The sequence below is a fragment of the Camelus dromedarius genome, chromosome 1 (genome assembly GCF_036321535.1).
Source record: "Camelus dromedarius isolate mCamDro1 chromosome 1, mCamDro1.pat, whole genome shotgun sequence".
Taxonomy (NCBI): domain Eukaryota; kingdom Metazoa; phylum Chordata; class Mammalia; order Artiodactyla; family Camelidae; genus Camelus; species Camelus dromedarius.
The window spans coordinates 6,755,342-6,768,063 of NC_087436.1; the positions used below are offsets into that span (position 1 = coordinate 6,755,342).

General features: G+C 50.4%; 2 protein-coding genes across 7 annotated transcripts in view; one reads left to right on the plus strand and one right to left on the minus strand.

Moving 5' to 3' along the window:
* Positions 1 to 8,068, plus strand: part of FNIP2 (folliculin interacting protein 2) — a 103,893-nt gene extending 95,825 nt beyond the window's left edge. For 5 of the 6 annotated variants that reach the window (XM_064487034.1, XM_064487126.1, XM_064486958.1 and 2 more), the window contains 3 exons: positions 1,693 to 1,893; positions 5,320 to 5,435; positions 6,459 to 8,068. In XM_064487034.1, coding sequence (XP_064343104.1) covers positions 1,693 to 1,893; positions 5,320 to 5,435; positions 6,459 to 6,537 — 396 coding nt within the window. In that variant the 3' untranslated portion in view covers positions 6,538 to 8,068. The other variant, XM_064487112.1, reaches the window with a different exon arrangement.
* Positions 7,165 to 12,722, minus strand: part of SPMIP2 (sperm microtubule inner protein 2) — a 47,510-nt gene continuing 41,952 nt past the window's right edge. Inside the window, exons 4-5 of the mRNA XM_031439746.2 lie at positions 8,925 to 9,058; positions 7,165 to 7,303 (exon numbers count right to left, since the gene is read on the minus strand). Coding sequence (XP_031295606.1) covers positions 7,165 to 7,303; positions 8,925 to 9,058 — 273 coding nt within the window. The remainder of the gene's footprint in view (positions 7,304 to 8,924; positions 9,059 to 12,722) is intronic.

Consider the following 12,722-nt stretch of genomic DNA (forward strand, 5'->3'; position numbering starts at 1 on the left):
CTCATTCAGCCCACCAGTCCCTCTTTCCTCATCTGTGAGAAAGAATGCAAAGCGAGGCAGGTGAAAAAGCCCCAAACTGGGGAGCCAGGTCGCCTGTTAAAAGTACAGTGTAGCACAGTGAAAAAAAATGTGACAATGAATATACGTATGTTCATGTGTAACTGAAAAATTGTGCTGTACACTGGAATTCAACACAACATTGTAAAATGACTATAACTCAATAAAAAATGTTTTTAAAAAATTAAGAAAAACAAAAGGGTACAGTATGACAGCCAATGTCTGGAGTTTCCGACATCAGCCTCCCTCCCAGCCCCGAGTGCTGTCGTAAAAATCCCAGGCCACGGTTGTCCGCGGCGGGGCTGTGTGCTGTGTGGCTCCTTCGCTGCAAGCAGCAGGAACCGACTCTTAATTTAAGCAGAAGGGACTTTATTGGAAGAATATCAGGGAGTCTTAGAAATGATAAGAAGACCAACGAACTAGGCTTGGCCAGACGGAGAACGAGGCATCCCGGGAAGTCGGGGACCAGGAACTCCCTGAGGGGTCTGTAGGAGCTGCTGTCTGGCCAGGAACACGGTGGTACCAAGCACCCTGGGCTTCCTGACCCCTTGCTACGGGGGGACCGCTGGGCATCCCCGGAGCATCTAATCGGACTTGCCTGGGTCGTGTTACCACAATGCGGTGGAGGGTGGGCGGCCCTCCAGGACTTACCCAGGAAAGGTCCTTCTCCAAAGGGAAATTGGGAGGAAGCTAGACTCAGCAGCCAAAGCGACAGTGGCCACCACCGGGCAGGGAAGGGACCGCACAGGGGACGAGGCCAGACCCGGTTTCCTTTGGTAAAGGAGGGTCAGAGGATGTTTGCGAGGACGTTGGCTGCAGGGTGCGTCTGCCTGTACCCTCTCCCACCCGCCTCCTTGCTTCTGTCCTGCGGCCGGGAGGGCGGCCTTGTGCTGCTGGTTTGTGCACGTGTGGACGCTCAACCTGTGTGGCACAGGGCCTGGCAGGGAGGCAGTCATATGGTGATCAGTTTCAAGGAATTCAGTTTTTTAGGCCCTTTTCCTTGGCTGCGTCCACGGTCACCCCGTCTGCCCTGGGGCATGGCTCTCGTCACTGCGCAGCTCCTGGGCGTTTGTGTCTTAAGTCTGTTCCTCAGGAGCTGTACTTGGACTTTCTGGCCCCATCCAGATAAGTGACTCGCTGCCCACGTCTGATTCCTGTTGGCAGTTGGAGCTGATCTACGCCTGTGGCACGCGGTTACTGAATCCACACTGCTTTGTGATTCAGGCCATGCCTTCCAGGGAATGCTGTGACCTGCCAGACCTTGTTCCTGGGGGTAGAATCCTTGCCCTCATTCTAAGTGTCCATTTTAAAAGGAGGGTGCAGTCTTGCAGAAGGAAGTGGACTTTAATGTCCGGGGCTGGAGGGAAAGCATGTGCCTTTGCACATTTCTGTGAACCCCCACATAATGATGACATTACAGTGTGCCTCCCGGTGCCACAGGGAAATAATGATTGCATGCTGTTTCTGTCAAGTAAATTTTTACATGACAGTCCGATAACACCCTGTGTGAGTCCCCGGGAAGCTCCCCACTCCTGGGGTGCCCATCACCCCCTCCCGCCCCTCTGACGCTGCTCAGAAACTTCTGGATGCTCTGGGTGACACCTGGGAAGAGCTGACCCTGTGCTTCCCCCGCAGCACCCCGTGCTGGACGAGCCCATCGCCGAGGCCGTCTGCATCGTCGCTGACACGGAGAAGTGGAGCGTCCAGGTGGCCACGAGCCAGAGGAAGGTGGTGGACGACTCGAAACTCGGCCAGGAGGTCCTTGTATCCAGCCAGGTGTCCAGCCTGCTCCAGTCCATCCTGCAGCTGTACAAGCTGCACCTCCCTGCCGACTTCGTAAGTATGGCCAGAGGACACGGCCCTTGGTATGGTGACTGTGCAGCCCGAGCTCCCGTGGACTGCTTGTGCCATAATTGGAGGTTAGATCAGTGGAATCAGACCTGCGACGGAAGAGCGGCACAAGGGTAGATCTCAGTCTCAGTGGCTCTCCCGTGAGACAGGGGATGTGGAACCACACACAGCTTTCTGAACAAGTTCTGTAGAAAAGTAAGTAAGGTGTAGAGGCAGGGACCACACAGAAAGGGAGATTGAAAATCCTCCTCCGGAGAACTCACTGGTTTTCCTTTTATTCCATCCATGCCAAGCAAGCTGGTTTCTGAAGGGACCGCAGTCCCGTGTGTTTGGGGACTGTCCTCCCCAGGTTGTTACAGATAAAATAGGATATGGTCTGTGTCAACACTGAAAATGGGGACGCACCAGACCCACAGAAGATGGTAGCAATCATTCCTTGTCAAATGGGATTTTAAATCATTTTGGTAACATTACATTAAATACAAGCAGCAGGCAGCGCCCAGCATCTCCTAGAAAATGATGACAGCTCTGCTGGAATAATATGCAAAAGAAATCCATGAGTGCGTGTGTGTGCAGAGACTGAGGGAAAATGTACTTAGAGAGGGAGGGAGGGAGGTTTCCAAAGCAGGAAGCAGCTGAAGGGCGCGCGCCCTGGGAGAGCCCGCGGGCTGGAGCAGATGCAGGTGGGTGAGCGAGCATCCCCGTCCGCCCGCCCTCCCTCTGCTCAATGCTGCTCTCTGCGCTTCTGCCCCAAACCACACAGCCGTCACTTCCCTTCCGGCCGCCACAAAAGATGCAGCGCTATCGCCCACGGAGTAGGAAGCGGAACATTAGCTACCTGCACCCGCCACTTACGGAGCAGTGATTTTCATGAGCTCCTGTGACCGAACCTCCAATCACACCACATTCTGCAGGAAGTCAGGGCTTCTCTGTCCTGGAAGAAGGAGCCCTGAGACACCGTCCGGCTGTCTTCGGAGGTGGCAGTGCGACATCACAGGGACACCGCTGGACGTAACTGGGGTAACGTCCAGGCTCTGCCACTGCCTCGTTGGCGGGCGACCTTGAGATCTCAGAACCTCAGCCTTGTCATCTGTAAAGTAAAGACGGTGCCTGTTCGACAAGCGTGTTTTGAGACTCCTCTGAAAACACTGCCCATGAGAGGTGCCTTAACCGCCAGTGGACACTCGTGGCCAGTCCTTTCAGGGCCAGTGGCCCGGCCTCGTGGCCCAGCCCCACTGCCTCCTAACCGTGTGCCTTGTCAGAGCTGAAGCTGGGGGAGCGACAGAACCCGTCTCGTGTGGTGACGAAAATGAAGTCAGGTGGTTCAGGGAAGCCCTTGCAGTAATTGTTACAGATGTTTTAAGCTCTCAAGAAACATTACCGTTGGTGCCACTGTTGGAAACCATTGGTTCTCTCAAGCAATATTCGTGGCTCTGAAGACCGACACCACCGCTTCACGGGAACATTTATTTGGGCCTGAGCAGCGGGGGTGAGGGACGCAGGAGGCTCCTGTGGGTCTTACAGCCTCATACTTTGTTCTACATTTGTAGACAGCTTTCCTTTGTAGTAGCAAGTTGCTTCCTGCCGACTTGGAGGCTGAAATCTTTTCTATAAGAGAGGAGCAAGAGATTTGATTTTACAAATTTTTACTGTTACAAGTATTTACAAAAACTTTTATGTTGTAGTCTATGACATATCTCTTGTTAGATTTGACATCTTAGTTATCCCAGTGATCAGTTCCCATAGCTAATTCTTCCTCCTCCATTTGGGTGGAAGTTACGTTTAAGTTAAGAGTGACCGACTTAACCTGACAACATCACCATCAAAGGAAATTTAACCCACAGTTTAAAATTCTTCGTAAAAATCACTTGAATGAAACACTTGACTAAATGCCTGTTAGTTCCCTCAGTATGAGAAGAGAAAGTCGCTATTTAAAATTTCAGAAGTTAAAATTGAAGAAATCCATCTCAGAATTGAAGAAATCCATCTCAGAAAGGGAAGGGGGATCCCCAAACAGTTCTGTTTCATAATCAGGCTTTTACAAAGTGCTTTGAGTTCAAGTTCCGTGTCCACTCTGTGTAACCCGGTGTTGTCTTCATTTCCACGTGGCAACACCCAGTTTTCCGGGGGACCACGAAAACACCGTGAACGAGCTATTTTAAGACATAAAGGACTCAGCATAATGTGAATGTTCTCTTTCGTATTTTGTAACACTTAGTAAACCTTTGCATTTGCTCCGTTAGGAACTGAAACGTAACAGGACACCTTTCAGCACTGGACTTGGTTTACCTGGGGGGACGTGTCTGTGAGAATGGCTGCGGCCCTCCTTGCTTTGATTATTACTCTCACTTGCTCACCGGTTGTGCTCCAGCCACCCTGCACGGCACATTGAAGAATTTAAGCCAGTGAGAAACGGAAAAGATGGCATCTCTCATGGGATGCTTTTTCCATCACTGATCCGCCCAGATGGTCAAGATCAACATTTTTAAATGCATCTGTTAATCTTTTTACCTTGAAAACAGCAGGCATAATGATCTACAAGAAAATCACGTCTGATGGAGTTAGCCGTCCCGGAGCCATCAGGTGCCTGGATAGCTCTGCCTGCCAAACCCAAAAGCATTTGCCTCTGGTGCAAGACACAGATGGTGGCTGCTCACTAAAAAATGAAGCTGGACACAATTCCAAGCGTAGAGACGTCCTGGAAATAACTGACCTTTCTTTACTGTCATCAAAGACCTACTTAAAGTACATTCTTGAGAGAAAAAAAAAAAAAAGAGTTCAAAATAACCTTGTTCCAGTCATTCTGGGGATGTCTTACACCAAAATAGTCTGAGATATAGGGGGGAAAACAGTAACAAAGATACTTTTTACAAAATTAGGTACAATAACAAAAATGCAGATGGCTATATGGGTAAGTAAGTCATGGTGAATTCACCTTCTGAAAAATTATCTAGTCATCAAAATTACATTGAAGAATTTTTAATAACATGGGGAGAGGATTATTCTAAAGTTTGTGAAAACAGGAAATAATTGTACTTACAGAATGATTTCGACTATGTGAAAAACATACTTTTTTTTAAAAAAAGATTAGAGGATACATATGAAGGTCTTCATCAGCTTTTTATATATATATACACATTTTTATTGAATTACAGTCAGTTTACAATGTGTCGATTTCTGGTTCTATGGAGATCTTAAGTCATTGGAAAACTTAAACATTATTGTTTGACACAAACCTCTTCGTATTATCTTTCCTAGTGGTGGGGTTTGAGGGGGCTTGTGATTGTTTAAGTGTATGTTGAAGAGCTGAGACAGCGTCGTGGGCTTAGAGGCGGATTAAGGGAGTTGCTCCTAGAGCGCCAGCGGGGACCCGGGCGCGCGCCCTCACCGTGGCCGCGCTTGGCTCCGCAGTGCGTCATGCACCTGGAGGACCGGCTGCAGGAGGTGTACCTGAAGAGTAAGATGCTGTCCGAGTACCTCCGCGGGCACACGCGAGTCCACGTCAAAGAACTGAGCGTCGTCCTGGGGTGAGTTCTGTGAAATGGCACCGCTTCTCCCCGCGACGGGGCTGTCCTGGCGCTGTTCCCCCGACCCAGCCAGCCGCGGCCGCCCTGAACCCGCAGACCCCCCCAAGCGCGTGCGGCTCCCCAATGAGTTTCACACCCACCCGGGGACAAATGCAGACCTTTAAGCTAGCGGTGCTTCCTTCGTCTTCCCCTTGGGTGGTTTTCTCCTTGAAAGTGGAAAGTGAAGTCCCCTCCACCTGCCCGTGTCTGGTCACTTCAGAAGGACGGGAAATCACCAGCTGTCACTCCAGCAGCTGTGTCTGCCTGTCTTGCTGGAGGAAGGAGGAAGGGCCGTTCTCCGGGACTTGGGGGCCTGCCCGCGTGTCCTAGGGGTGACTGCACCCTCCTCCCTGTCTGTGCGCCCAGCAGAAGAGGGGACGTGCTTGTTACTAGTCGTGTGTCACCTGCGCGGGAGTCTCTGCCCTGACTTCTCTGGGAGAAGTTCTGGCTTTGGTTTAATCTCAGAGAGAAGTAAGAAAAAGACACAGACACTGGGCACATGGGGAAGTGTCCCCCCAACCTCTGGTGACCATCCCTGCACTTTGGGGCAGGAACGCATTTTCAGCCCTGAAATTGTCTATTACGTCCACTCATCCAAGTGTGACCCCAAGACTCAGGCGTCTGCGTTGTTGTCCGAGTTTCCATCCATCACACCCAGGCTGTGACCGACTGTGCTGTTTGGCGCCCAGCGTTTCCTGTCACACGTTTGTTTTCCTTACGTACCACACTTAAGTCCCCTCCCCTTTTGGGGCATTGGCTTCTGCAGGTAACTTGCAGGTTTCAGGTGTACAGGGGAGTGGTTCGGTCAAACATACACTCGTGCTTTTTCAGATTCCTTTCCATCGTAGGTTATTACAAGGTATCGCGTGCATTCGCCGTGCGGGGCGGCGGGATCCTGCTCGGTGGCGGGGCAGGCTGGGTGCCGGGCAGCGGGCCTCCCTGGTGAGCCCTGCACCTTGCGTACTCTGTCTCCTCTCTCCGCAGCATCGAGTCCAACGACCTGCCCCTGCTGACGGCCGTCGCCAGCACCCACTCCCCCTACGTGGCTCAGATACTCTTATGAGCTGGCGCTCAGGCCGAGTCTTCCCGCGAAGGAGGAGTCAGGCTCTCCACCGGAGGAGGGTCAGCCCTCCGTGTCGCCGAGGCCACCGCCGTGCCATGTGGCTCTCCAGGGGATGCTGGGCCGGGTGACATGGTTCGTGCGTGTTTTTCCGAGCACGTCGGGCCTCCGGTTCCCGGGATTCTCGTGCAGGAGGAGGCGGGGCCCTGCGTGGACGCGGACGCGGAGCTGCGGGTCCCGACGGCGTGTGCGGGCGGAGCAGTGACCACCTCCCAGCGCGGACCATTCCAGGGGGAGACGGCTCAGAGCTTCAGCGTGGGCTCTCCAGGCGGAGGAAGCCTGTCCTGCTGTTCTGAGAAGGGTCCCTGGGTGCCAATGCCGAGGGCCGAGTGGGAACTGGCCGTGGGGACCAGAGCTCCGGGGACCCGCTGCTCCCTCGTCTTCCCCGAGTTTACCTCGTTTGCGATGCTGGCGTGGGCAGGTTAGGGACGCATTGTTGGTGCAATAAACCCAAGACTCATGTAGCCGCTTCACCCCATCCAGACGTGGTCCGCGCCGCACGCGCTCGGGCCCGCCCCACGGCGTTCACCTTAATGCTTCAGAGCTTGCCGCAGCCTTTTCAGAGGCCGTTTACCAAAGCCGTTTCCACAAGCTCAGGAGTGTCTCCGTTGCTCGGTTCTTCCAGCCGAAGCCGCCTTCTTCCCGGAAGAGTGAGGACGAATGACCGTCGAACTTTACCAGGTACCGCTGTCCTGGGCGGACACGGCACCTGTCACGGTTCCGGGTGACTCACGGAAGGGACTAGTTTGAGCGTTTGTGAACAATCCACACATGAGCTAAATTTTTACATTATCATCTCCGTGCCTTCCAACCCCCACGCCCTTTTTAAAACACCTTTCCAGAAATTCACTCATCCGCCAAAATGAAGAATCGTCCATGCATTCACACAATTTGCTTTAAAAAACAAAACAAAACAAAACAAAACCTTAATTTTCTGTCGATAGAAAAGAACTTTAGTTGACTGATGGTGAAACAGATGATGTGCTGATGTCCAGGGTAAAGGAACGACTTCTCGAGGAATGGCCTGGTAACAGGCAGGAGTGAGCCGAGCCCGGCAGACACTGCCCGCGCCCTGCAGCTCGCGAGGACCGCTCGCTCGAACCAGGCTCCCATTTCCTTCACTGTCGTACGAATCGATTCCAGTCCTTTCCATGTCACCCCCACACCTCACAATACGAAACGACTTCAGATTTTCTGTCCAATGAAATCCTGATCCCAAACACCAAGTCACAGAAGTCTGTGTCTTAATTCTGTTACAAATGCGAGTTACTTGTTTGACAGAGCATCGCAGCAGAACCAAGGGAGGAAAAACAGGTGTGTTCTTCCTTAGGAATAGTTCTTTGGAATGGGTCAGGCCTGCTGCCCTCCCCTCTCTTTACCACGTGAAGTGGAGGTGGGTCCGTTAAGGCTCTTAAGATCTTTAATTTACATTTTCTGTCTTTTCTCTCATAAACTTGACGTTGTCCATTCTTTATGTTTTTTGTTTGTTTCTTTTCGCCTGACGTCTGAGATTGGTGTTTTGAGTCCCTGGTTCCGTGACAGGGTTGCCGTTGTCACGTCCACAGATGGAGTGGACCTCCCCCGATGCTGCGCTCATCCTGCCGTTTGTTACGTGTGCATCCTTGTGATAAACGGCGAGCCACCTCCCGGCTGCACGGCTCCAAGCTTCCGCATCTCCAGTCCCCTTCCTTGTTTACACATTCTGGGCGCCCCTCCGCCTCCACCTCCTAGGGGTTCCTAGGAAATAACAGATACAGAACTGGCTCTGTCCTTGTGGAGGGGAGCGGCCTGTTGCAAGTTGGACCCAGGCCGGGGGAAACTGAGCTCTAGATGGCTGGTTCCACACTTCACCTAGAAACCCCTCAAAGCCTGAGGAGACTGGGTTTGCCTCAGTCTACTGTCCCCAGACCCCCGGGGAGAACGTCCTGTGGGGAGGCTTTGTGGGGAGGGGTCCCCAGGGTGGAGGCGGCCTCAGGGATGCTCAGGGCTCCAGGCAGCATGTATCCCCGTTAGCCGCTGCCCTACAAACACAGGCCAAGATGGTCCCTGCTCCGTGTAAGCCTCCTTATCTAAGCAGCCCCGCGTGTTCGCCCAGAAGCGGAGGGGAGAGTCTCGTGGCACCGTAAGATGCATCCTCAGCACCGCGCAGCACCCGGCGGCTTCATCCGCCTCAGCCCAGGAGGCAAGAAGGGACCCTGCCCTCTCCCGTGCCCACCTCGAGAGAAAAAGAAAAAGTTAAAAATACACATGAACACAGAGCAAACTACCTCAGTTGACAGGACCCCACCTTCCGGGCTCCCCCGCGCCGAGGTCTTACCTGGCGAGCGTACCTTCGTAGCGCCCTGCTTGTCCGGACGCCAGCGAGCAGGCGTGTCCGCGCCAGTGGGACGACGTCCCTCCGGGCATCGCAGTCGGCTCGTGCGCGGTCCACGAGTGATGCCAGCGTCGAGATGATTGTGTGCGTCTCAACAGGACGAGGAAAAGGTAGAGTGTCGCTTCCGTACTTGTGCAGAATTCCAAAGGGTTTTATTTTTTATCAGTGTTAAATAGCTTTTTGTACAGGCTTCAATCCATTTTTTTCCTGAAGCGTGCTGTTTTTTACTGAAAGCAACTATCAACTTTTCACATCCCACGGAACTGCTGTTTACACGTCAAAACTTTAACTTAACCATCCTTTTCAGAGTGGACTTTTTTGGAGGGAGGACAATCCCGGCCGCTCGATGATACTAAGCCGCTGTGAGCGCCCTCTTGTGAGGTCCTGAGATTTTATAAAACTTAATCCGTAGCTTTTTAAGTTCCACACTAGACTTGGGTGTACATAACAATAAGGAATAAAAAGTGACCCCACCGTTCTTTTAAACATCCGGCTTTTTCCACTGATGCGTACGTACTTTTGCAAGTATTTTGTTCACGCATACTTTCACCATGAAATTGAAAAAGTCTTCAACTTCTCGGTAAATGTGAACCATTTGTTTTCTGTTGTGCTTTGGGGGTGGGGACGTTTTAATATCATATTTGCCTAAATCAAGCTGCCCCCTCTGAATGTGCATTTTTAAATGTCAAAATTCGGTGAACCATCCCAGATTGCAGTATGCTTAAATTTAAGTGGTGTTTAAAAAAGGAGAAGATTATAGGGTTGATTTGTTGTTATTGAAGCTCTGTTAAGACAAATTGGTAAGACTTTCTGTTTTTGATCAGTTAAATAGTGATCAATGTCAATGTATGGAAATCTTTTCTTAAAACTTGTTCACAGATTATTTTGATCCATTTTTCTGTGGCATTTGGTGCAATAAACCTTTTGAATTTATCTTGAACGTTTTCCTGGTACTGCACATGATTTGTTTGTTGCATTTAATTGGACTGAAGTTCTCATTTCCAGTCACTCATGCTGAAACAAGTTCACTGTGTAGATCAGAGGTTTTCAGCAGGGATGTCCTGGAAGTGTTGGACATTTCTGGTTGTGTAGTGATGGGTAAAGGCTGCTGGCAGGGAGTGGTGGGGGCTGAGGGAGGGGAGAGACATCTTGGAACGTGTGGGACACCCCACGGAACGAGGAGCTGTCCTGCCTCCTGTGTGACTTCTAATATCCTGCTGACATTCGTGTGGCTGAAAGACCCATTTATAATGATCTAAGCTCAGAATTTAATTCTGCTCTATAGGGAAACACAACGTATTTCTCTCATGATTTGAACAGAGGCTGAATTTTCCAGGGACGCCACTGTTGTACACACTGAGGCAAGATTTTACTTGGTAAGGTGTGGATTTTAACAGGAATTGACATAATTTGGAAAACCGTGTGCCCAATCGCTGTGGTACCCATGTAGTGTGAGTCATCAGTTGTCTACCTGTATCTGCGTTCGCTCATCTCTGTTGCCTCCTGGAGACCCAAGCGGAAGGAAGCAAGCGTCTCCTTACCCTCATCATAGTTTCTGTTCTAATCTACCAGTGCCCCAGTGTCCAGGTATTAAAATATATATTCCTGTGAGTTTTAAGATAGTATAGCTGGGCACTATATTGGTTTGTTATAATTAAGTGTGTGAGTAGTTTATTTTATTTTTGAATTTTATTTTAGGAAAATCAAGGGCATTAGAGAATATTTTCTATGAAAGGGATGAGATCATTGATCCCCGTGGCCTCAGGAAAAATATGCTATCAAGTATAACTTTTGTAGCAACATCATACCATATTGAATTATGTTAAGACTACAGGAAGAAGTAATATTAGATATTGCAAAATCCTTTCTGGATTAAATGGAAATCTCCAGTGTTTTCCATGTCCCCTTTAAAATCACGTCCTTGACAACAACTTAGACCTGTACATACACACCAACCACATAGCTTTCTGGGTCTGTCAGGTGCTTGCTACAGGTGACCTCATTTAATCCTCATACCTGGACGAGATGGGTACTTTTTTTTTTTTAACATTTTTTATTGATTTATAATCATTTTACAAATGTTGTAGACGGGTACTTTTAATAGTTCATCTTAGGCGTCTCATCTTGCTCAGGCCATGGTACCCAGATATTTGGTCAAATACCAGTGTGGATGTTGCTGTGAAGGTATTTTTTTTAGGTGAGATTAACATTTAGAGGTTTAGATTACTTTGAGTAGAGCAGATTATCCTCCATGGTGTGAGAGGGCCTCGTCCAATCAGATGAAGGACTTAAGAGAAAATAGACTGACATCCCCCACCAAGGGAAGAAATTCTGCCTCCAGGCTGCCTTCATGGCCTTCTGGAGTCTCCAGCCCACTGTGCAGGTTTGGGATTTGCCAGCCTCCACAGTCTCATGAACCAGTTCCTTAAAAGAAAGCTACCTACCTACCTACCTTCCTACCTAACTACCTACCTAACTACCTATCCATGTAGCACCTGTCTATCGTCTACTTATAATCTATCAATCTATCTACCCATCCATCCATCCATGTATCCATGTATCCATCCATCCATCCATGTGTCTATCCATCCATCCATCCATCCATCCATCCATCCATCCATGTATCCATCCATCCATCCATATATCCATCCATCCACCCATCCATGTATCCATCCATCCACCCATCCATCCATGTATCCATCCATCCATCCATCCATGTATCCATCCATCCATCCATCCATCCATGTATCCTTCCATCCCTGTATCCATCCATCCACCCATCCATGTATCCATCCATCCACCCATCCATCCATGTATCCATCCATCCATCCATCCATGTATCCATCCATCCATCCATCCATCCATGTATCCTTCCATCCCTGTATCCATCCATCCACCCATCCATGTATCCATCCATCCACCCATCCATCCATGTATCCATCCATCCATCCATCCATGTATCCATCCATCCATGTATCCTTCCATCCCTGTATCCATCCATCCATCCATCCCACTGGTTCTGTGTCTCTGGAGAACCCTGACTAGCACCGGTACTTGAGGGGTCGGTCCAGTTCTATATATGATGCCCCCAAAATGGAGACGGGTAGTGGAATACCGCCACACCCATGATAGGAAGTGGACTTTGAAGTGAGATCTCTAATGCAGTGAACAGTAAGGACCTCAGCGTCACCCCTTAAGGGCTGACATATCCAAGTCACATGATCTCTGAGTATGTGTAGCCAAGGGGGTGCTGGAGAGCAGGGGAAGTCTTAAGTGAGAACCACCCTGTGGGATGGCAGAGGAGGAGGTCCCACTTCTTCGTGCACCGTGGGAGAGGAAAGCCTACCTGTAGGCATTAACCCCTGCAGCCGGGTGCGAGTTCCCACAGCTGGGCATCGCCCTCGGCTGTCGGGGACCTCCGGCCATCACCTGCAAGTTCTCAGTCTCCCGACTTTCTCCTCTGTCCCCCTCCCCATTCTTTATCCCCAGTTTCTCCTTCCTTGACAACTCAGCTCTTTCTAGAGAGGTTTACTTGTCATTCACTTCTTTGCCTCCTACCCTTGCCCCACCCGCATCTCATAAGGTCTGTGGTCCACTGTCTCCCCTTCCTCCTTCTGTGCAGCTGAGGTCTCCCCCACATCCAGTCAGTACCCAGAGTGCCCAGCTTACTCTCTGCATCCCAGATGCATCCGCTGTTCCCCTTTCTCTTTGCCTTCTTTCAGTCCCTCCTTGTCTCTCAACAGTTACCAAAATG